The 22,461-nt window shown below is 44.3% G+C and overlaps 1 protein-coding gene across 1 annotated transcript in view; it reads left to right on the forward strand.

Annotated features, from left to right (window-relative positions):
- LOC124716979 (fasciculation and elongation protein zeta-2) overlaps positions 1-22,461 on the forward strand; it is a 430,057-nt gene that overhangs the window by 345,947 nt on the left and 61,649 nt on the right. The window contains exons 3-4 of the mRNA XM_047243583.1: positions 4,395-4,559; positions 21,209-21,317. Coding sequence (XP_047099539.1) covers positions 4,395-4,559; positions 21,209-21,317 — 274 coding nt within the window. The remainder of the gene's footprint in view (positions 1-4,394; positions 4,560-21,208; positions 21,318-22,461) is intronic.

Consider the following 22,461-nt stretch of genomic DNA (forward strand, 5'->3'; position numbering starts at 1 on the left):
GGTACTGCAAGAGGAAAATAGACCAGCGAATGAATTTCTGCGCTGTACGTGGAGGTACAGGCTTGGTCGGATGAAAAAGCGATGTCAAAGGTTTGTGGTCTGTGATGATGGTAAAGTGACGACCATACAAGAAATCATGGAACTTAGTAACACCAAACACGAGAGCCAACGCTTCTTTCTCTATCTGTGAATAATTTCTTTGCGCAGACGAGAGCAATTTGGACGCAAAGGCAATAGGGCGATCATGTGAGCCAACTTTGTGCGCAAGCACAGCACCGATCCCGAAATCCGATGCATCTACCATCAACAAAAGGGGTGTCTGGGGATCGAATGGCGTAAGGCAAGTATTAGAAAGCAACGCCGATTTCAACTGGCGAAAGGCGCGTTCGCATTCCGTCGTCCAGACGAACGGAACACCTTTACGGCGTAAGCGATGAAGCGGAGCTGAAATGGAAGAGGCATTGCGCACATATTTATGATAATAGTTAATTTTACCCAACACACTCTGTAGCTGTTTCAGATTTTGAGGGGAAGGCAATTCTTGTATGGCACGGAGGTGCTCTGGACTCGGATGTATGCCTTGGGCATTAATGACATGTCCCAGGTATGGTAAGTCACGAGCAAAAAACACACATTTGTCCTTCCTCAAGCGAAGACCATTTTGCCGCAAGACCTGAAATAATGTTCGTAAATTCGCAAGATGATCTTCTTCTGTCCGTCCGGAGATCACTATATCGTCCAGATAGTTTGCTGCAGTAGGGACCGACGCACAAACAGTTTGTAAATATTGCTGAAACAAGGCAGGGGCGGATGCACACCCGAATGGCAGTCTTTTGAAGCGGTACAATCCAAGATGCGTGTTAACGACCAATACGCGCTGGGATTCGTCGTCCACCGGTATTTGCAAGTACGCATCGGCTAGGTCCAACTTTGAAAAATATTTTCCCGGGCACAGTTTAGCAAAAAGATCTTCCGGGCGGGGCAAAGGAAAAGTAGCAGTCACTAGCTGTGGATTCACTGTGGCCTTGAAGTCCACGCAAAGTCTCAATTTTCCGGAAGGTTTTGGCAAAATGACTAAGGGTGAGGCCCAGAGAGAAGCTTGCACACGTTCAAGTACACCCTGTGATTCGAGATCGTGTAACGTTCTTGCGACCTCATCACGCAATGCGTGGGGAACATTGCGCGCCCTGAAAAATTTCGGTTGCGCGTTTACCTTCAGTTCTAAATGTGCTTCATAGTTTTTAGCGCAACCTAAGCCCGGTGCAAAAATATCTGCAAATTCGTCACACAGCCGAGAAACACTGTCTGTAGGCACAGTCTGATTCACTGATAGGACCTGATTTACAATAGACATGTTGAACAACTGAAACAAATCTAGACCAAACAAGTTCACTGCAGAAGAAGAACGAAGAACGTAAAATGACACAAGTTTTGTTTGTCCCTTGAATGTTGCAAGAAGGCTGCACTGTCCTAACACAGGAATTTTCTGTCCGGAATATGTAGTTAGCTTAACATTTGCGGCACGCAACGGAGGTGCGCCCAGTTGTTTGTATGTGTCGTGATTGAGCAATGAAACTGCAGCTCCGGTATCGAGCTGGAATGGTATCACTTTGCCTTCAAAGTCTAAGTCCACAAAAAGTTTATTGTCCTGCTGACGACAAGAGCGACTGTTTTGTGCAATTGGAACAGACACTGGTACAGAATCACTTGCTAATTGACGTGATTTCCGGCGACGTCGACGCACAGTTTTTGTGGGACTAACACAGTTACAGTTAGAGAAAGTGTCACTGGACGAAGTGGAATTAACGACATGAACGTCCATAGGCGAAGGTCCACGAGCCTGAGTGTCCTTGGTTCGATTCCGGCGCGAAGCAAAGGGCCTGGAATGATCGTGATTGTCTGATCTGAGCTTTTTCTGGCAAACACTTTGAACATGTCCTTTCTTATTGCAGAAAAAGCAAATAGCTTGGCGTGACGGGCAATGTTCACGCGAATGTCTAGTAGCACACCGCGGGCATGATTTCACTACATTTGTGGGCTGGCGCGGCACACCTGGCTTAGCACGCGGCGGTCGCTGTGCGTCCGTGCGCGAGGCCCCGTTACCGGGCCGCGCAGCGCGTCCAGCGGGCCGGTTAATGTTACACACGGCTGGCGAAGTTGCAAAAGATTCCTGAGCACAGTCCAGTGTGTCCTGTCTATCCAATATGTCTATCACTTGTTGAAGGGAGGGATTAACTAGTTTCAAAATTTGCTCCCGTATGCGAACATCAGAAACGTTCTGTGCAATTGCATCACGCACCATTGTATCTGAATAAGAAAGACCACAGTCACATTCAAAGGCACAGTCCCTAGGAAGTCCTTGCAATGTTGCTACCCACTCCCTATTAGTTTGACCGGCCGTACGTTTTGTACGAAAAAACGTATACCGTTTTGCAACCACATTAACTGTTTCTTTGAAATAGGCATCTAATGCAGACAAAATTTCCTCGTATGACAAAGTTGCTACGTCGCGTCGGGGAAACAATTTCACTATCACACGGTATGTGGACACACCGACACAAGAAAGCAAAAACGGCTGCCGCTCATTACCTTGAATTCTGTAGGCAGCAAGGTGGAAGGCGAACTGACGAGACCACTCTTGCCACGTCTCATCGGCTGCCACGTATGGTCGAAAGGGAGGTGCAACAGCGTTCAGTGGCAGCGGTAGCGAAGAAGCGGCGGCGGCCGCATCGGTGTGCAGCGCACGTTGACCCTGGACGAGCTGTCCAAGGGCATCCAGTAACGCCTGCGTCTGCTGATTCTGCAAGCGATAAAATTCGGACAGTACATCTGGAGAATGTGGCGAAGCCATGACACAATTAAATGTAAGCAATCAGAAATAAATGTAAGCAAGCAGAAAAAAGGTCACTTTTCCCTCGTCGCCATTAATTGTAGTGTCGGTAGCTGGACCGACACCGTGATGTTGATTGCTGAAAAGGAATGCTAAACTAACGCTGTGGCCGATAGTGCACGAACGGCAATAAGCAGACGGGCGTGAAGTCTGGAACATGAGAACTTATAAATGAATAAGAAGAAAAGTATGTAGATGCTTTTTACTTATCTTTTATTTAGTTCTTGGAATACATCTCTCTTGAATACTCGTAAGCTATAGGCACTGATACAATTGGCTCCTTGCTAGTTCGTAGCCATTAACTTAGCTGATGGCTATTCTGTCTCTCGGCTAATGAGAGAGAAAGGCTTCGTACAACTGGGCGATAGCTAGGTTCACGTACAACTGGGCGGTAGCTTGGTTCTCGTACAACTGGGGTCGAGTCCACTCTCGTATCACGAGACCTGCCTTGGTGGTGGCGCTAGGTCTGCGATCACAGTGGCGACACGCGGGTCCGACATGTACTACATGGACCGCGGCCGATTTAAACTACCACCTAGCAAGTGTGGTGTCTGGCGGTGACACCACAGACTCACCTTGTGATTTTATTAAAATGTGGGAATGATGAAATAATGTTTATCTTATGTGGAGAGGTATTCCAAATTTGTACTGCACTGTTTGTAATGGAACTTTTATAAGCCAGTGTCCTTATTGATTGGACATGGTACTTTCCTTTTCGTGGACGAAGGAGGAAATGTGCGTTTTAATAGAGCTAACGTGGGAATTTTACGCTCGCCCGTTGAGTAATCAGTGTGATTTACGAACTAGAAACATCCCTCAACTGCCGCTGGAGAGCGTTGCGATCGCGTTTACCACGTTATGGCTCACGTACCGTATGCACAAGTCGCATCGTTCCTGAGCGTTCAGCAGCACGTTGAACTTGGCACGCTCAACGTTAACGTTCGACAGCACGGTCCGTGTGCCGACGGCTTTAGGCACAGCCTGGGGGATGTTTCCAGAATGAGATTTTCGCTCTGCAGCGGAGTGTGCGCTGATATGAAACTTCCTGGCAGATTAAAACTGTGTGTCGTACCGAGACTGGAGCACGGGACCTTTGCCTTTCACGGGCAAGTGGTAGAGCACGCGAAAGGCAAAAGTCCCGAGTTCCAGTCTCGGTCTAGACTGCCACGAAGTTTCACATCAGCAGATCTATCAAGTTTCGGAGCCATACGATAAGTACAGCGCCCACTGCACTTCTGTGAGTAGCATCATTTTAATTGCAACCACACAGTATATGGAATACTGGAAGCCATAGCTTTGTTGCCCCTGGAAGGCGTTAGATGGGCAGTCTGCCACTGGACCAGGTGGCTGTATGAGCCATTTAGTTATACATATGCGCAAACAAATTGAATGTAGTAGCAGAGTATGAAGAATCAGCGTCAGCAAAGCGAGGCTTTCGCACGTTTGGCTCGCACGCTGCGCGCCGTGCCTCTGTCCAATACTTACCCGTGTGCTTCTCTCGCAGGACAAGCTGTCCCCTGACGAGGACCCCCTGGACCTGAGCTCGGAGGACGAGGCGGTGGCCAGCGACCTGGACATGCACGCGCTCATCCTGTCGGGCCTCAACGCCGACAAGGAGCCCATCAAGACCGCCGACGAGGTCATCCGCGAGATCGACGACATGATGCAGGTGAGCCGGCCATCTGCTCTCAGCCGAGGACTGTCAGTTGTTGGCTCCCTACACGTGGCTGCTACCGTACAGGGCGAGCGTCAACTCTGTCCACTATTACTGTGGTGTGCGTACTGTAAGAACTTCGGTACACACACCATCAGATTATTTGACTTGCCGCTCTAACGAAGTAGGCGAGTGTCAGCAATATGTGTCGTGGTCTTATCGTGGCGTGTTTATCTTCTGCCGTTAGGTCAGACGATAGAAATGCCACTCACATGCTTAGAGTAGCAGATTGACGGTGACCAACTTTAAGCAGAACTTGATTAATTTTCACACACATTTATTAAAATAATAAAAAGCATAGACATTACGTAACATGAGTCTAGATGCTGTTTACAATTGACAATCTGAAGTTCCTTTGGTCTTGGTACGTTAATCTTATTCTCACATATCTCTGATACTTGACAAAGTGTCTATACATTTATCTTCATGGCAATGTACAGGAATATGATAATCTTATTAGGTGCAGACTGAAACTTGACAATAGACTAATGCAGACTGACTAATCGGAGGTCTGTACACTCGTTATAATACCTCACACGTTCAGGTATCACTGGGCGAGTGTGATCCGCGAAGAGAAAAGGTTCTACGTTAGCAGCAATCTCATTGGTTCCGTTACATATTAATACATGGCTCGGCGGAAGCAGAATTTGGTCCTTCTCTAAGGCAGCGCCATCTCGTAGTGCGGAGACGGACGAGCGCTGCACCTGCGCTGTTGTGCTTAGCGGGGCGCGCTCTAGTGGGGAAGTTGTGTACGCGCTGACTACGCAGAACTATGTACACAACGATTATAAAAAGTTGTTTCTAAGGAGCTATGCTGCATACAGCTGTCCGGCTTGTTGCAAATGGTAGCTGAACTTGTGGTAAAGTTTTCTACGGATACACTCCCGCATGTGCTCCGTTTGCTGACTGAAGGCGATACTCAATTCCTCTCCGTGTGTTTCACATCATCTCTTTCCTCACTGTCTGTACAGCATCTCGTATTCGTGCCGTAAGAATTTGCACATAAGAAACTGGTTAACTAAACATGTTATCCTTAACGTCAACAGGGATTACGTCTGGTGAATGTGGTTGTTGTCTACATAGTTCCGCGTAGTCAGCGCGTACACAACTTTCCCACTAGAGCGCGCCCCGCTAAGCACAACAGCGCAGGTGCAGCGCTCGTCCGTCTCCGCACTACGAGATGGCGCTGTCTTAGAGAGACGGACCAAATTCTGCTTCCGCCGATCCGTGTATTAATATGCAATGCAGCCAATGAGATTGCTGCTAACGTAGAACCTTTTCTTCTCGCATATCACACTCGCGCAGTGATACATGAACGCGCGAGGTATTATAACGAGTGTACAGACCTCCGATTAGTAGGTCTGCACCAACCTGTACCAGTCTGCATTAGTCTATACCAGTCTGCATTTCTCTGCAACAGTCTGTAAGAGTTCTACATTTGTCTGTACCAGTCTATAGTCAAGTTTCAGTCTGCGCCTAATAAGATTACCATATTCCTGTACATAGCCATGAAGATAAATGTACAGACACTTTTGTCAAGTATCAGACATGTGAGAAAAAGATTAAGGTACCAATACCAAAAGAACTTCAGATTGTCAATTGTAAATAGCATCCACAACCAAGTTAAGTAATTTTTATGCTTGTTATTATTGTAATTAATATGTGTGAAAATTAATCCAGCTCTGTTTAAAGTTGGTCACCGTCAATCTGCTACTCTAAGCGTGCAAGTGGCATTTCTATTGTCTGACCTAACGGCAGAAGATAAACACGCCTCGATAAGACCACGAGACATATTGCTGACACTCGCCTACTTCGTTAGAGTGACAAGTCAAATAATCTGATGGTGCGTGTATTGAAGATCTTACAGTACGCACACCACAATGGTGGTCGAGATATTCGACCTTTTCTACCAATCCATCTGTCGGGAAATGAACAAATAACCCCATCTTGTTGCAACACCACCCGTGGTAAAAATTCATTAAGTGAGGTGCACTCTAGAGTTAGAGCACATATTGAAGTGAAGGGTGATTCAAAAAGAAAGGACAGATTTAAGGTTTTTTTTGCAAACGAACTAAGAAAGATAGACATGTTGCTCGTGTCACTGGATACATCTACATCTACATACATACTCCGCAATCCACCATACGGTGCGTGGCGGAGGGTACCTCGTACCACAACTAGCATCTTCTCTCCCTGTTCCAATCCCAAACAGAACGAGGGAAAAATGACTGCCTGTATGCCTCTGTACAGAAACCAGAGGGCAGTTATAAGAGTCGAGGGGCGTGAAAGGGAAGCAGTGATTGGGAAAGGAGTGAGACAGGGTTGTAGCCTCTCCCCAATGTTATTCAATCTGTATATTGAGCAAGCAGTAAAGGAAACAAAAGAAAACCTCGGAGTAGGTATTAAAATCCATGGAGAAGAAATAAAAACTTTGAGGTTCGCCGATGACATTGTAATTCTGTCAGAGACAGTAAAGGACTTGGAAGAGCAGTTGAACGTAATGGACAGTGTCTTGAAAGGAGGATATAAGATGAACATCAACAAAAGCAAAATGAGGATAATGGAATGTAGTCGAATTAAGTCGGGTGATGCGGAGGGAATTAGATTCGGAAATGAGACACTTAAAGTAGTAAAGGAGTTTTGCTATTTGGGGAGCAAAATAACTAATGATGGTCGAAGTAGAGAGGATATAAAATGTAGACTGGCAATGGCAAGGAAAGCGTTTCTGAAGAAGAGAAATTTGTTACCATCGAGTATAGATTTAAGTGTCAGGAAGTCGTTTCTGAAAGTATTTGTATGGAGTGTAGCCATGTATGGAAGTGAAACATGGACGATAAATAGTTTGGATAAGAAGAGAATAGAAGCTATCGAAATGTGGTGCTACAAAAGAATGCTGAAGATTAGATGGGTAGATCACATAACTAATGATGAAGTATTGAATAGAACTGGGGAGAAGAGGAGTTTGTGGCACAACTTGACTAGAAGAAGGGATCGGTTGGGAGGACATGTTCTGAGGCATCAAGGGATCACAAATTTAGCATTGGAGGACAGCGTGGATGGTACATATCGTAGAGGGAGACCAAGAGATGAATACACTAATCAGATTCAGAAGGTGCAGGCTGCAGTACCTACTGTGAGATGAAGAAGCTTGCACAGGATGGAGTAGCATGGAGAGCTGCATCAAACCAGTCTCAGGACTGAAGACCACAACAACAACAACAACAACATATGCCTCTGTACGAGCCCTAATCTCTCTTATCTTTGTGGTCTTTCCGCGAAATATAAGTGGGCGGCAGTAAAATTGTACTGCAGTCTGTCTCAAATGCTGGTTCTGTAAATTTCCTCAGTAGTGATTCACGAAAAGAACACCTCCTTTCCTCCAGAGACTCCCACCCGAGTTCCAGAAGCATTTCCGTAACACTCGCATGATGATCAAACCTACCAGTAACAAATCTAGCAGACCGCCTCTGAATTGCTTCTATGTCCTCCCTCAATCCGACCTGATAGGGATCCCAAACGCTGGAGCAGTACTCAAGAATAGGTCAGTTTAGTGTTTTATAAGCGGTCTCCTGTACAGGTGAACCACATCTCCCCAAAATTCTACCAATGAACCGAAGACGACTATCCGCCTCCCCCACAACTGCCATTACATGCTTGTCCCACTTCATATCGCTCTACAATGTTACGCCCATATATTTATCGACATGACTGTGTCAAGCGCTACACCACTAATGGAGTATTCAAACATTACAGGATTCTTTTTCCTATTCATCTGCATAAATTTACAATTATCTATATTTAGTTGCCATTCTGTACATCAATCACAAATCCTGTCCAAGTCATCTTGTATCCTCCTACAGTCACTCAACGACCACACCTTCCCGTACACCACAGCATCATCAGCAAACAGCCGCACATTGCTATCCACCCTATCCAAAAGATCATTTATGTAGATAGAAAACAACAGCGGACCTACCACACTTCCCTGGGGCACTCCAGATGATACCCTCACCTCCGATGAACACTGACCATCGAGGACAACGTACTGCGTTCTATTATTTGAGAAGTCAAGATAGACGAAGGTTCAAAGTTTTATGTTCGCACAGACATTATACCGTAACTGAACATAAGCACCACGCGTTGCTCGAGAAACATCGAAACGGTAGTCCATTTCATTCCACACACGAATCAACAGGTTCCCGTTTAATGAATCGACAGCTTCAAAATTCGTTTTCTCAGCTCTTGTAAGAATAGCTGCCATAGGCGCAACAATGACTTTTATGCATCCCCACACAAAAAAATCCCAACATCTGTGATCTGGTGACATCGGAGGTCAAAAGCAATGAACGAGAAGTTGTTGGCCAATCGAGCGTTGTGGAATGTAGTGATAAGATAAATTCGCACCTCAAGGTGAAAGTAAAGCAGAGCCGCCGTCAAGCATAAAAATGAAATCATTGCAATCTTCGTGAAGTTGAGGAAAGAACCAATTTTCAGCATGTTGTAATGCACCTCTTTCTCCGGGGGACAAATATTAATTATTATCAGTAGTAGTATATTAAGCTACAAATTATCATTTTAAACCTGTGTGGTCTCCCTGGTGTGCCTAGTCGACCCCAAGTCCCCGTCACGCTGTTTACTCTAACAACAGAGTACATACAGGGTTGAAGACATGGAGAAGGATAGGTGGCATCACTTTCTTACCTTTATTGGTCGTTGTTGCACGCTCGTCGTCCAGTGATGAATCTCGCCATCCGCTGTTTGTTACATCAATTTGAGGCCCAGGGTGTGTATTTTGCTGCGTAAGAACTGACACATAGTAAAATTTCCAGCTTTTATTTTATAAATGCTGATCATGACGATATTCAATAATTTTCAAAGCAACTGCTTTTCCAATACATCATTTCGTTCCCTCTATCCTTGACCTTCTCAAAGCATGCGTATTACAAGACGTCCCAACACCAACTGCCCATTGTCTCTACACCCGCCAACAACTGGCTCCTGTTCACAGAGCTTACAAACGGTACAGTACTGCCAGCCTTGGTTGTATATCGATATTTTACGCATCGCACGTATACATAGATGAAAAACATAGTATGAAAAATGAAAAGTGTTTATAATATAGTTCTGTGACAATATACCTCATTATTGTCGTCATATTAGCAGTTTTGTAACAAAATAATAATACTTCACTTTATGTTTACGTAGTTAATGTTCACCTGCTCCTTCAAGTTGATTGACGGCACCGCCCATCTTGCCAATTACAAGGTCCAGGTATGACGTTCCTGTCACAGGTTCCTCCACAAAAAAAAGATCCGTAAACTCTGTGAACAGAAACGGCACAAAACACATTCAGTTTCGGTGAGTCTTTTTTATGTTCGACGACGACGACAGAATATTGTAGCCTGCAAGTTCTTATATTATGTTGCTTCACTTTACCCAATGGATGAAACGTCGATTCGTCCGAAAAGATAAGTCGTTTGCGAAAAGTGTCCTCTACCATATCGTGGATAACTGAAATACGAAAATTAGTAACTTATGTTACGGTGCCGGGATGTAATTGCTGCAGTAACTGCAACTTGTGAGGCTTTATATGCAGCCGTCATTTCAGAACACACCACAGCGTTGTCTGAGCAAGTAGAAGTTCCTGGCTTACCCGTCTTGTGGACTTCCGAGGGCTCCGTGTGAGCGCATCTCGGATACGCTCGACATTTTCATCAGACGTGCGTGGCGACCAATGCTCTTCTCTTTGCATACGCAACCATCCTCCGCGGATTTTGTATACCAGTCATAAATTTGGTTGTCCAGAGGCGGATTTTTGCTGAATCGACGGCGGATTGACATCGCGCAAATTCCAACACACAAAATCATTTCTGTTGTGGTATATTCTCCATGTCGCCACAAAAAAGCAACATCGCAGCTGTGTCAAAACTTTAAACCTTCCTCTGCCCAGTAACATGCGCAATGTATTTCTATCTGTTATACTTAGTCTGCAATAAACAACTAAATCTGTTCTTTCTATTTGAATCACTCTGTACAGCCATTAAAACTGCACGAGTTACACTACCACTATTACCAAACCGCATAGCTGTACCTAGAAATAAATTTTTGTGATCAGGGCGAAAACTTCATGCCTACCCTGTATTACAATATTGGAATCTTCCAGGCAAATCCTATTCTCAGGTAGTGAGCTTCTTGACCCACGGTGCTAATGCCTTTTCGTCAAGTCGGTATGTATTTTTTGATTGACTTGGCGTTTAGTTGAATGGAATAGACAGTGTCTTGAAAGGAGGATATAAGATGAACATCAACAAAAGCAAAACGAGAATAATGGAATGTAGTCGATTTAAATCGGGTGATGCTGCGGGAATTAGATTAGAAAATAAAACGCTTAAAGTAGTAAATGAGTTTTGCTATTTGGGGAGCAGTAGAGAGAATATAAAATGTAGACTGGCAATGGCAAGGAAAGCGTTTCTGAAGAAGAGAAATTTGTTAACATCCAGTATTGATTTAAGTGTCAGGAAGTCGTTTCTGAAAGTATTTGTATGGAGTGTAGCCATGTATGGAAGTGAAACATGGACGATAAATAGTTTAGACAAGAAGAGAATAGAAGCTTTCGAAATGTGGTGCTACAGAAGAATGATGAAGATTAGATGGGTAGATCACATAACTAATGAGGAGGTACTGAATAGGATTTGGGGAGAAGAGGAGTTTGTGGCACAACTTGACTAGAAGAAGGGATCGGTTGGTAGGACATGTTCTGAGGGATCAAGGGATCACCAATTTAGTATTGGAGGGCAGCGTGGAGGGTATAAATCGTAGAGGGAGACCAAGAGATGAATACACTAAGCAGATTCAGAACGATGTAGGCTGCAGTAGGTACTTGGACATGAAGAAGCTTGCACAGCATAGAGTAGCATGGAGAGCTGCATCAAACCAGTCTGAGGACTGAAGACCACAACAACAACAACAACAACAACAACAACATAAAATTCATAGAACTAATGAAAACTTCGAGGTTTACACAGTGTCATTGTAAGTGTCAGAGGAGGAAAAGGATTTGCATGATCAGTCGAACAGAGGTTCACGGCTAAGGTGACAAAAGTCGTGGGATAGCGATGTGAACATGTAAAGATGGCGCAGCAATATCGCGCACACAAGGTATAAAGAGGTAGTGCAAAGGTAGAGCTATCATTTGTACTCATGTGGTTCATGTAAATACGTTTCTGACGGAATTATGGCCGCGACGGGAATTAACACACTTCGAACGTGGAGTGTTACTCGCAGCTAGACGCATGAGGCATGCATTTCGGAAATTGTTACGAAATTCAGTATTTCGTGATTCACAGTGTCAATAGTGTGTCGAGAATACCGAATTTCAGGGATTACCTCTCACCACGGACAACGCAGTGGCCGACGTGCGGCGGCGCGGTTCTTTCCGTCCCTTTACGACGGACCTGCACCTACCTGTGAATATTGTCTCAGCAGATCATCAATAGGAAAGCCGAGTGAAACCCACTGTACTTCGAGGGAACCAGGCTGCAATTAAAGTCACTAATCTACGTTTCGGGAGAAAGTTTTCATATGAAATGAAAGGTTGAAAATTTGGCCTCAATTAATATATTCTGAAACTTAGGTGAACAAGTATCACTGCGAAGCCCGTGCTAGTCTTAACACAGTCACTCGCAATCCCTTTCACTCACGTTAGCAAGTTTATGGTGTTGCATTTCCCGAAAACGTAATAGCTACAAAAATACTGATTGTTTTAGATCGATAATGCTTCGCCAAATATTAAGTCTGTCGGTACCAAATGCAGTCACAGTTTTTAGCCACCGACCTGCTCAATAAGCCACGCGGAATATATGTCTTATCTCGTCACAAAATTCACTTAAAAATTCCGAAATTTCTACACACACATCGGAATAATTATGCCATCACTTTCCAACACTTTTGATGTATGAAACACTGCTAGATCCGGCAACTTATCATTTCCATCGGAACTACTACTGCACACGTCCGAACTGTTTCATGGCTAGGCTCCGACTCTTCTCTAGAATACTCCAAGTCTTCTCTACCAGCAGAGAAAGGCGCGCGAAGAATATTGCTTTACTATTGGTCAATTTACTCAACAGCCAATAGCAGAACAACATTCTTCCGCGTCAGTCCGCGCTTTTCATCAATAACCAATCGCAAAATAGTAAACCTAACGACTGCACTTTTTACCGACGTAATTATCTAATAAGCTGATGTTTTGTTTATGCATAAAGTTATTTACTATTGTTATTTATACCTGAATTAACTTCCCCTTTACCATAAACGTACTTTACAATTCTATTCTACAAAAATACTCTTTGTTCATATCCATACTTCTTTAAAATGTTCCCACACTAAATCCCACTACATAACTCTTTAAACAATTATCTTCATATTAACTTTAAACCACACTCACGCATCATTCGTACTGATACAACACATTTATAACATTTTACCTACACAAAAAGACATAATAACACTTTATGAAAATACTAGAACAGTTATGAATAACATTCTATTACTGTAGTGCACTCTCGTGGGCACAATCGAAACTAAAATCACAGTCCCCCTATCCAATATTGTCCTCTATCGGCTGATACATAAACTACGTGCGCGTCCAGTCTCGCGTCACCATCTGTCACTCTCCAGCTCTGAGACACATCTCCCACTTAACCGCCTCCAAGGCAGGATCGGTATACGGCACTACGCCTCAAACGGCCTACACTTGACTACCAAGAGCAGCGGCGTTTGCGTAGTGTTGTCAGTGCTATCAGATAACGATGTCGGTTGGACCCTAGACGACCGGAAAACTGTGGCCTGCTCGGATGAATCCTGGTCTTTTGATGGTAAGAGCTGATGGCAAGGTTCGAGTATAGCGCAGACCCTACGGAGCCACGCAGCCGAGTTGTCAACAAAGCTATGTGCAAGCTGGTGGAGGCTTCATAATGTTGTGGGCTGCATTTACATGAATCAGTGACTGAAAATGGCTATGTTCGGCTACATGGAGACCATTTGCAGCCATTCATGGACTTCATGTTCCCAAACAACGATGGAATTTTTATGGATGACAATGCACCGTGTCTCTGAGCCACAGTTCTTTCGGACTGGCTGGATGAACATTGTGGACAATTAGGGAAAAGACAACGCATGTGGTTCCAACATGACGGGGCGCCGGCACATTTCAGTCGTCGTGTGCGTCGATTCCTGGACCGACGGTTCCCAGAAACGTGGATTGGCAGATGTGTCCCCTCTGGACTCTTTTGTGTGGGGAGAGATGCGCAACCTTGTTTACGCAACCCCTGTTGCATCAGAAGATGATCTGGTTGCCCGGATAGTAGCAGCAGCAGCAGGAACAATTCAGGACACTCCCGGGGTTTTTGCCCATGTCAGACAGAACATGATCCGACGGTGTAACCTTTGTTTACGTGTCAATGGGGGCATTTTTGAAAATCTACTGTAACTGAAATTGAGTTGCGTTAATGTGTTGTCTCTTGGTCATAAAAAATGGAAAAGTATTTGTTGGTTTAATTAATTTGCCGCCAGAGAAATCTTCCTCTACCGTTTTAAATACTCCTCATAGGAAAAAATGACATTAGGGAAAAATATTTGTTTTGATGTCCCCTACAACCTCCCCGAGTTTGTCGGTTTAAATACTTTTCACCCTGTGTAGTTCAGTTAAAACACGTGGAGCTAATGGAATTAGTTTAGCAAACGAGACACTAAAAGTAGTAGAAAAGTACTTGATGGTGATCAACGTAGAAAGGATATAAAATGTATACGGCATTAGCAAGGAAAACGTTTCGAAGGAAGCAGGGAAATAGAAATTTGCTAAATTTGTCTCGAGTTTAGCCTCGTACATGGCCAATAAACAGTTCAGCAAGACAGAATATAGAAACTGCGGAAGTGAATGGAACAGATTTATTAGAAGGGTGCGGCGAAAATGAAAGGCATCTTACAAGAAAATCGCATACGAGATACTGGAGTGAGCAAGTCTGTTGTTCCACTATTTTGTGGTCAGTGGCTAGTAGGCGCGGTAACAGGTATCGAATTCTGAGAGGTGCTCCAGGAGCATAACGGGTCGATATAGTCCAGGGCCGGCCACGGCGTGCCAAACTGCACGCGAGCACCTTGTGCTGGACGCGTGTGGCCACAGTTTCGGCTCTTCTCGGCTTTGCTTGGGCGTTCTCGGAAGTAGACGGTACTGCGCGACCATTCGTTCACCACTGCAGTGCGCCGTTTTTCGGTGGACAACGACTTCCTTCAGTACGGCAGAATCGTAGTGTCACCTCAGTTTACCCTTCGCAATTTGTTTGTGGTATAAAGGATTTCACAGGTCCAGTGGCTGTTTCCTCAGAAAGAGGCATTCCAGCGATCTCGAGCCTTTAAAAATGAATGGGAATGACGGAAGGAGAGGATAAAATTCTCAATATCACTTAATAGATACAGAATCACATAATCGACAGGTACTACAAATTTGGTACGGAACAAGATTACACCGTGTAGAAACAATTTTAAGATTTAGTTGATGATGAAAGAGCAAAAAATTACAATGACCTTGAGAGGGGATTCATTGTTCCCTACTTCAAGAAGCTCTTTGTGCTACATTTGCAGGCATGGAGCAAGTGATGAAATTGGTGCTACGCATAATCAGTTCAAGAGTTTTCGATGGAAATGAATGAAGAGAATGCACGCTATATACAATACTGCAGAGTACGTCGGTTAAGTCAGGGGGCATGACTGAATACACGTTTGGAAAAGGAGGCAGGAATGACACTTAGAACATCAGAAAAGAATTTCAGACCTCATATCGTAAGTGGACTCCATTGCACTTTGCCCACAGTAAGATATTGCAAGGTGAGAAACAACTAATTTTTGATTTGGTGGCAATGCATGTAAAAAGAAAATAACATAGTGGAAGGGACAAGTTGTGCCAAAAAAAAGCACCGTCCAGTTCCTAAGCTCACTGACATTAAAGAAAATGCGATGTCTGAAGAACTCATTGTGGACTTAAAAGTATTACAAGTATAGTTTTGTAAACCTTTTGAGGACATTGACATGTTTACATCTGTTTTCCAGACCGTTTGCTGTTTCAGTTGAAAGGGCCTCTGTGCATATACATATGGAACTGACTGACCTGCAGTGAAATTCCCGTTTAAAAGACCAATTCTTTTACACTAACGCTGTCCTGGAGGTCTAAGTTGTTTTCCTCAGGAAAGATTCCACATCTCCATAATGATGTTGCAAATATGATAAAATATTTCGATCTATACAGGGTGGTCCATTGATCGTGACCAGGCCAAATATCTCACGAGATAAGCGTCAAACGAAAAAACTACAAAGAACGAAACTTGTCTAGCTTGAAGGGGGAAACCAGATGGCACTATGGTCGGCCCGCTAGATGGTCAAACGGATATCAACTGCGTTTTTTTAAAATAGGAACCCCCATTTTTTATTACATATTCGTGTAGTACGTAAAGAAATATGAATGTTTTAGTTGGACCACTTTTTCCGCTTTGTGGCCGGCCGGGGTGGCCGAGCGGTTCTAGGCGCTACAGTCTGGAACCGCACTACCGCTACGGTCGCATGTTCGAATCCTGCCTCGTGCATGGATGTGTGTGATGTCTTTAGGTTAGTTAGGTTTAAGTAGTTCTAAGTTCTAGGGGACTGATGACCGCAGCAGTTAAGTCCCATGGAGCTCAGAGCCATTTGAACCATTTTTTCGCTTTGTGATAGATGGCGCTGTAATAGTCACAAACATATGGCTTACAATTTTAGACGAAAAGTTGGTAACAGATAGGTTTTTTAAATTAAAATACAGAACGTAGGTACGTTTGAACATTTCGGTTGTTCCAATGTGATACATGCACCTTTGTGAACTTATCATTTCAGAGAATGCATGCTGTTACAGCGTGATTACCTGTAAATACCACATTAATGCAATAAATGCTCAAAATGATGTCCGCCAACCTCAATGCATTTGGCAATACGTGTAATGACATTCCTCTCAGCAGCGAGTAGTTCGCCTTCCATAATGTTCGCACATGCATTGACAATGCGCTACACATGTTGTCAGGCGTTGTCGGTGGATCACGATAGCAAACATCCTTCAACTTTCCCCACAGAAAGAAATCCGGGGACGTCAGATCCGGTGAACGTGCTTCGACGACCAATCCACCAGTCATGAAATATGCGATTCAATACCGCTTCAACCGCACGCGAGCTATGTGCCGGACATCCATCATGTTGGAAGTACATCGCCCTTCTGTCATGCAGTGAAACATCTTGTAGTAACATCGGTAGAACATTACGTAGGAAATCAGCATACATTGCACCATTTAGATTGCCATCGATAACATGGGGGCCAATTATCCTTCCTCCCATAATGTCGCACCATACATTAACCCGGCAAGGTCGCTGATGTTCCACTTGTCGCAGCCATCGTGGATTTTCCGTTGCCCAATAGCGCATATTATGCCGGTTTACGTTACCGCTGTTGGTGAATGACGCTTCGTCGCTAGATAGAACGCTTGCAAAAAATCTGTCATCGTACCGTAATTTCTCGTGTGTCCAGTGGCAGAACTGTACACGGCGTTCAAAGTCGTCGCCATGCAATATCTGGTGCATAGAAATATGGTATGGGTGCAACTGATGTTGATGTAGCATTCTCAACACCGACGTTTTTGAGATTCCCGATTCTCGCGCAATTTGTCTGCTACTGATGTGCGGATTAGCCACGACAGCAGCTAAAACACCTACTTGGGCATCATCATTTGTTGCAGGTTGACGTTTCCCATGTGGCTGAACGCTTCCCGTTTCCTTAAATTACGTAATTATCCGGCGAACGATCCGGATACTTGGTTGATGTCGTCTAGGATACCGAGCAGCATACATAGCACACGTCCGTTGGGCATTTTGATCACAATAGCGATACATGAACACGATATCGAGATTTTCCGCAATTGGTAAATGGTCCATTTTAACACGGGTAATGTATCACGAAGCAAATACTGTCCGCACTGGCGGAATGTAACGTGATACCACGTACTTATATGTTTGTGACTATTAGAGCGCTACTTATCACAAAGCGAAAAAAGTGGTCCAACTAAAACATTCATATTTCTTTACGTACTACATGAATATGTAATAAAAATGGGGGTTCCTATTAAAAAAAACGCAGTTGATATCCGTTTGATCTATGGCAGCGCCATCTAGCAGGCCAACCATAGCGCCATCTGGTTTCCCCCTTCAAGCTAGACGAGATTCGTTCTTTGTAGTTTTTTCGTTTGACGCTTATTTCGTGAGATATTTGGCCCGGTCACTATCAATGGACCACCCTGTATGTGTGTGTGAACGGCTTTTTTCGATTACGAAACTAAATCAGTCACGATTATGTGGCAACCTGAGTAGAAAATCAGTGAAATTGTGTGCTTCTGACGTACATCGACAGTTTGTACCAAATAAACATCATGTTACGTCTTCAGTGTGCCAAAAAAATAAATAACAATACAAACTTGTTTTGTTTGTGATTTATGTTGTTGAATAAAAGAAACCAAGTTGTATGCAGTGTGACTGCATTACCACCTAAATGTGGTGCTATCGCAATTTCCCTCTTCTTCGCCTCCTCACACCCAGACTGCGTGGCGTGGTGGTGGGGGAAGTGTACAGCCAGATGATGATGATGTTTGGTTTGTGGGGCGCTCAAGTGCGCGGTTATCAGCGCCCGTACAATGTCCCAATTTGTACACAGTCCAATTTTTACACAATCCAATCTAACCACTGTCACGAATGATGATGAGGATGATGTTGTGCGACTGGGGCCTCCCGTCGGGTAGACCGCTCGCCTGGTGCAAGTCTTTCGATTTGACGCCACTTCGGCGACTTGCGCGTCGATGGGGATGAAATGATGATGATTAGGACAACATAACACCCAGTCCCTGAGCGGGAATCGAATCCGGGCCCTTAGGATTGACAGTCTGTCGCGCTGACAACCTTTTTTTTTCTTTTTTTCTCTAAATCTCATTTTGTTCGCTTTTATTCGCTGCCTCTGCTCGGGGCGGACGTCGTAAGACATCCGTTTAAGTTCGTTGTTGATCGATTAACTCAGTTTTTTTATTACAGAGGGCAGCTAACCCTATGACCGAACACGCTGAGCTACCGTGACGGCACCACTCAGCTACCGGGGGCGGACATGAGGATGATGAAATGATAAGGACAACACGAACACCCAGTCCCCGGGCAGAAAAAAAATGTACAACCCGACCGAGGATCGGACCCAGCACCCAGTGATCCAGAGGCGGCAACGCTAGCCACTTTTTTTTTTTTTAATCTCATTTTGTTCGTTTTCGTTCGTTGCATTTGCTTGGGGCGGACGTTGCAAGAAACCCGTTTCAAGTCGTCGTTTATCCATTAACTCAGTTTTTTTATTACAGAGGGCAGCTAACCCTCTGACCGAACAACCTGAGTTTCAGTGCCGGCCCCAGTAGACCACGAGCTGCGGGCGCAGCCACGTGGGAGAGCTACGGCTCACGAGCGAGAGCACTGCTCACGCGCCAGATTCAAAAAATGGTTCAAATGGCTCTCAGCACTATGGGACTTAACATCTGAGGTCATCAGTCCCCTAGACTTAGAACTACTTAAACGTAACCAACCTAAGGACATCACACACATCCATGCCCGAGGCAGGATTCGAACCTGCGACCGTAGCGGTCGCGCGGTTCCAGACTGAAGCGCCTAGAACCGCTCAGCCACATCGGCGGGCCACGTGCCAGATTCTCGGCCGTCCCAGCTCGGCAGCATCTCGTATTCGAGCCGTAAGACTTTGTACTTCAGGAACTGGCGGGCTGAACACAACCCCACACAGAAAAGTCAAGATGGGTTAGTCTGGTGACCGTGGCACTTCGATGTCGGACCAGTCCAGCTGCTCGGAATGATTTCGTCCAAAACTGGCGAACAGTTGTTCTGCTAACACAAAATGTCGTTTATGAATGTGCTGCAGTACTATACTACGCGTACCCGTCTATACAAGAAAACATAATTGTAATTACTTTTCTGCTAGATGAGTGGCACTTCTACCTTCTCGTGGTTCGTGACTTCTGCTCACGCAAATCTTGAACTGAAGACGGTGTGCATTTTCCTTGTGTTTTCATTTGTTTACTGTCAACTCCAGCAAGTGGACAAGTTACGTTACCGGCGGTACCTCCACTGACCAGGAAAGTACTTGGGCTCGAAGAAACAGATCTGTATGAACGTTTGGTTACAGGACCATTAATTACCTCTGAATGTGCTGGCGGGTGTCGTTTTCCTGCAAAACTCTGCAGTCATGCTCTAGATATCACTGTAGATGTAATTGTAGACGCCATACGCAATGCATCAATCTTCACTATAAATATAAATGCGGAATGTCGATAAAATGCTCCGAGCAATACGAATGACTGCAAAACGCACAGCGAAGAAACGCAAGTTGATCGCATGGCTTATTTGCACATTCTAAAATATCGGTGTTGAACGCCACGTCAGTTTAGGGTATCTTTTCAGAAGCTTGTCGTATGTGTTGAAACCTCTTACGTAATAATCATCGTACATGTTCTCTTGTGTGTTGTCATCAAACGCCGTGATGATACTTGCAACTTTAACCTTCTTCTTGGTAGACGGTTGGTATTCACTGTCACTGCTTCCATCGCCTCTTCCCGCACTTGCCGTAGCACTACCGTTTGCAATGAGTTGTTCGTCATTTTCATCCCTATTATCATCATTATGTGTTAGTGTTACAACAGTATCTGTTTCTAACTTATGCTCATATTTCTGCACTATAATAGATACCAGAAAACATGCGAATGATTCGTCTTCTACACCAGTACCATCTTCACGAAGAAGGTTTCTTCGTAACTTCATCTCAGCCAATCGCAATACACTAGCAGGATTGATTACCAATCGCCGAGCCATCTGATGCTTCAATACACAAGTAATGTCACAAAACGCAACTTCAGAGGCACACTGCACCGTCCCTCCTGGTCCCGACTGGCGTACCGGCAGGTCAGTGTGCAATGCGGCATGGCGTACGCAGAGGCCTGTAACGGACGACTGCAGAGTTTTGCAGATGTGGGAGTATCACTAGTGCAATAAGAGACCTTTACACTATTTCTCACACGATTTTGGTGTATTTGTGTTTGTTCGAGCCCAAGTACTTTCCTGGTGAGTGCTAGTATGGAGAGTCACAGTAAGTTTTGTGTTGCGTTTTTGAGTGGGTCTTGAGGAAGTGGATTACAGAATAAAAAATATTGTGTACGACATGAAAAATACTTACTAAACAAAGTTACAAGAAAATCAGCGATGCTGCTTAATGTCGCTGTCATAGCTAAACAAAATTGCCTCGACACATTTTTTTTTCTTTCTGGGCAAAAGATTATTTGGAGTTGTGAAACTGTGTATAGCAACATGGAAGGGAAAAAGATATTAACTCTATACAAAAAAACGTGAAATTGTTTACTTGATTCCATCATACCACTGGAAGTTGTCAAACTAAACTACCATACCATTAATTTTTCATACTGTACCTTGTCCCCTCTGCTTTCCAGGAGACGCCATCCACCGAGTGCTCGCCAGATTCAGACTCATTCCTCGACTCCACCGACGCCCTCGACTCGCGAAGCAAGGAAGTGTTGCAGTCACCTCTCTACGAGGACAGTAAGTTCACGTGTTACGTATCATCTCCTGTTCAGGAAAGAATCGTAGCAAGAATTTTAACTTGTTAATACTGTTGTGACTTATAGAATGTTGGAAGTGTAACAGTTGATACTTCTTGACATTTTGCTCGGAGGCGTTTCTTTTGGGACCTCTGTCCTGCGTCTGGACCGATAACGTAACGTTTTGCCAACAAGAGTGTTTCCGCACTGGGCTTTCGACAATGACTGGAATACAGTCTTTGGAATTCTAAGTTTACCAGATATAGATATAGGAGGCCTAACACTTGGTTCAAGAATCATGAAAGAAGGTTGTATACATGGAAGAACCCTGGAGATACTAAAAGGTATCAGATAGATTATATAATGGTAAGACCGAGATTTAGGAACCATGTTTTAAATTGTAAGACATTTCCAGGGGCAGATGTGGACTCTGACCACAATCTATTGGTTACGAACTGTAGATTAAAACTGAAGAAACTGCAAAAAAGTGGGAATTTAAGGAGTTGGGACCTGGATAAACCGACTAAACCAGAGGTTGTAGAGAGTTTCAGGGAGAGCATAAGGGAACAATTGACAGGAATGGGGGAAAGAGATACAGTAGAAGAAGAATGAGTAGCTTTGAGGGATGAAGTAGTGAAGGCAACAGACGATCAAGTAGGTAAAAAGACGAGGGCTGGTAGAAATCCTTGGGTAACAAAAGAAGTATTGAATTTAATTGATAAAGGGAAAAAATATAAAAATGCAGTAAATGAAGCAGGCAAAAAGGAATACAAACATCTCAAAAATGAGATCGACAGGAAGTGCAAAATGGCTAAGCAGGGATGGCTAGAGGACAAATGTAAGGATGTAGAGGCTTATCTGACAAGGGGTAAGATAGATACTGCCTACAGGAAATTTAAAGAGACCTTTGGAGAAAAGATAACCACTTGTATGAAAATCAAGAGCTCAGATTGGAAACCCAGTTCTAAGCAAAGAGGGGAAAGCAGCAAGGTGGAAGGAGTATATAGAGGGTCTATACGAGGGCGATGTACTTGAGGACAGTATTATGGAAATGGAACAGGATGAAGATGAAATGCGAGATACGATACTGCGTGAAGAGTTTGACAGAGCACTGAAAGACCTGAGTCGAAACAAGGCCCCAGGAG

This window comes from Schistocerca piceifrons, chromosome 9 (genome assembly GCF_021461385.2).
Source record: "Schistocerca piceifrons isolate TAMUIC-IGC-003096 chromosome 9, iqSchPice1.1, whole genome shotgun sequence".
Lineage (NCBI taxonomy): Eukaryota > Metazoa > Arthropoda > Insecta > Orthoptera > Acrididae > Schistocerca > Schistocerca piceifrons.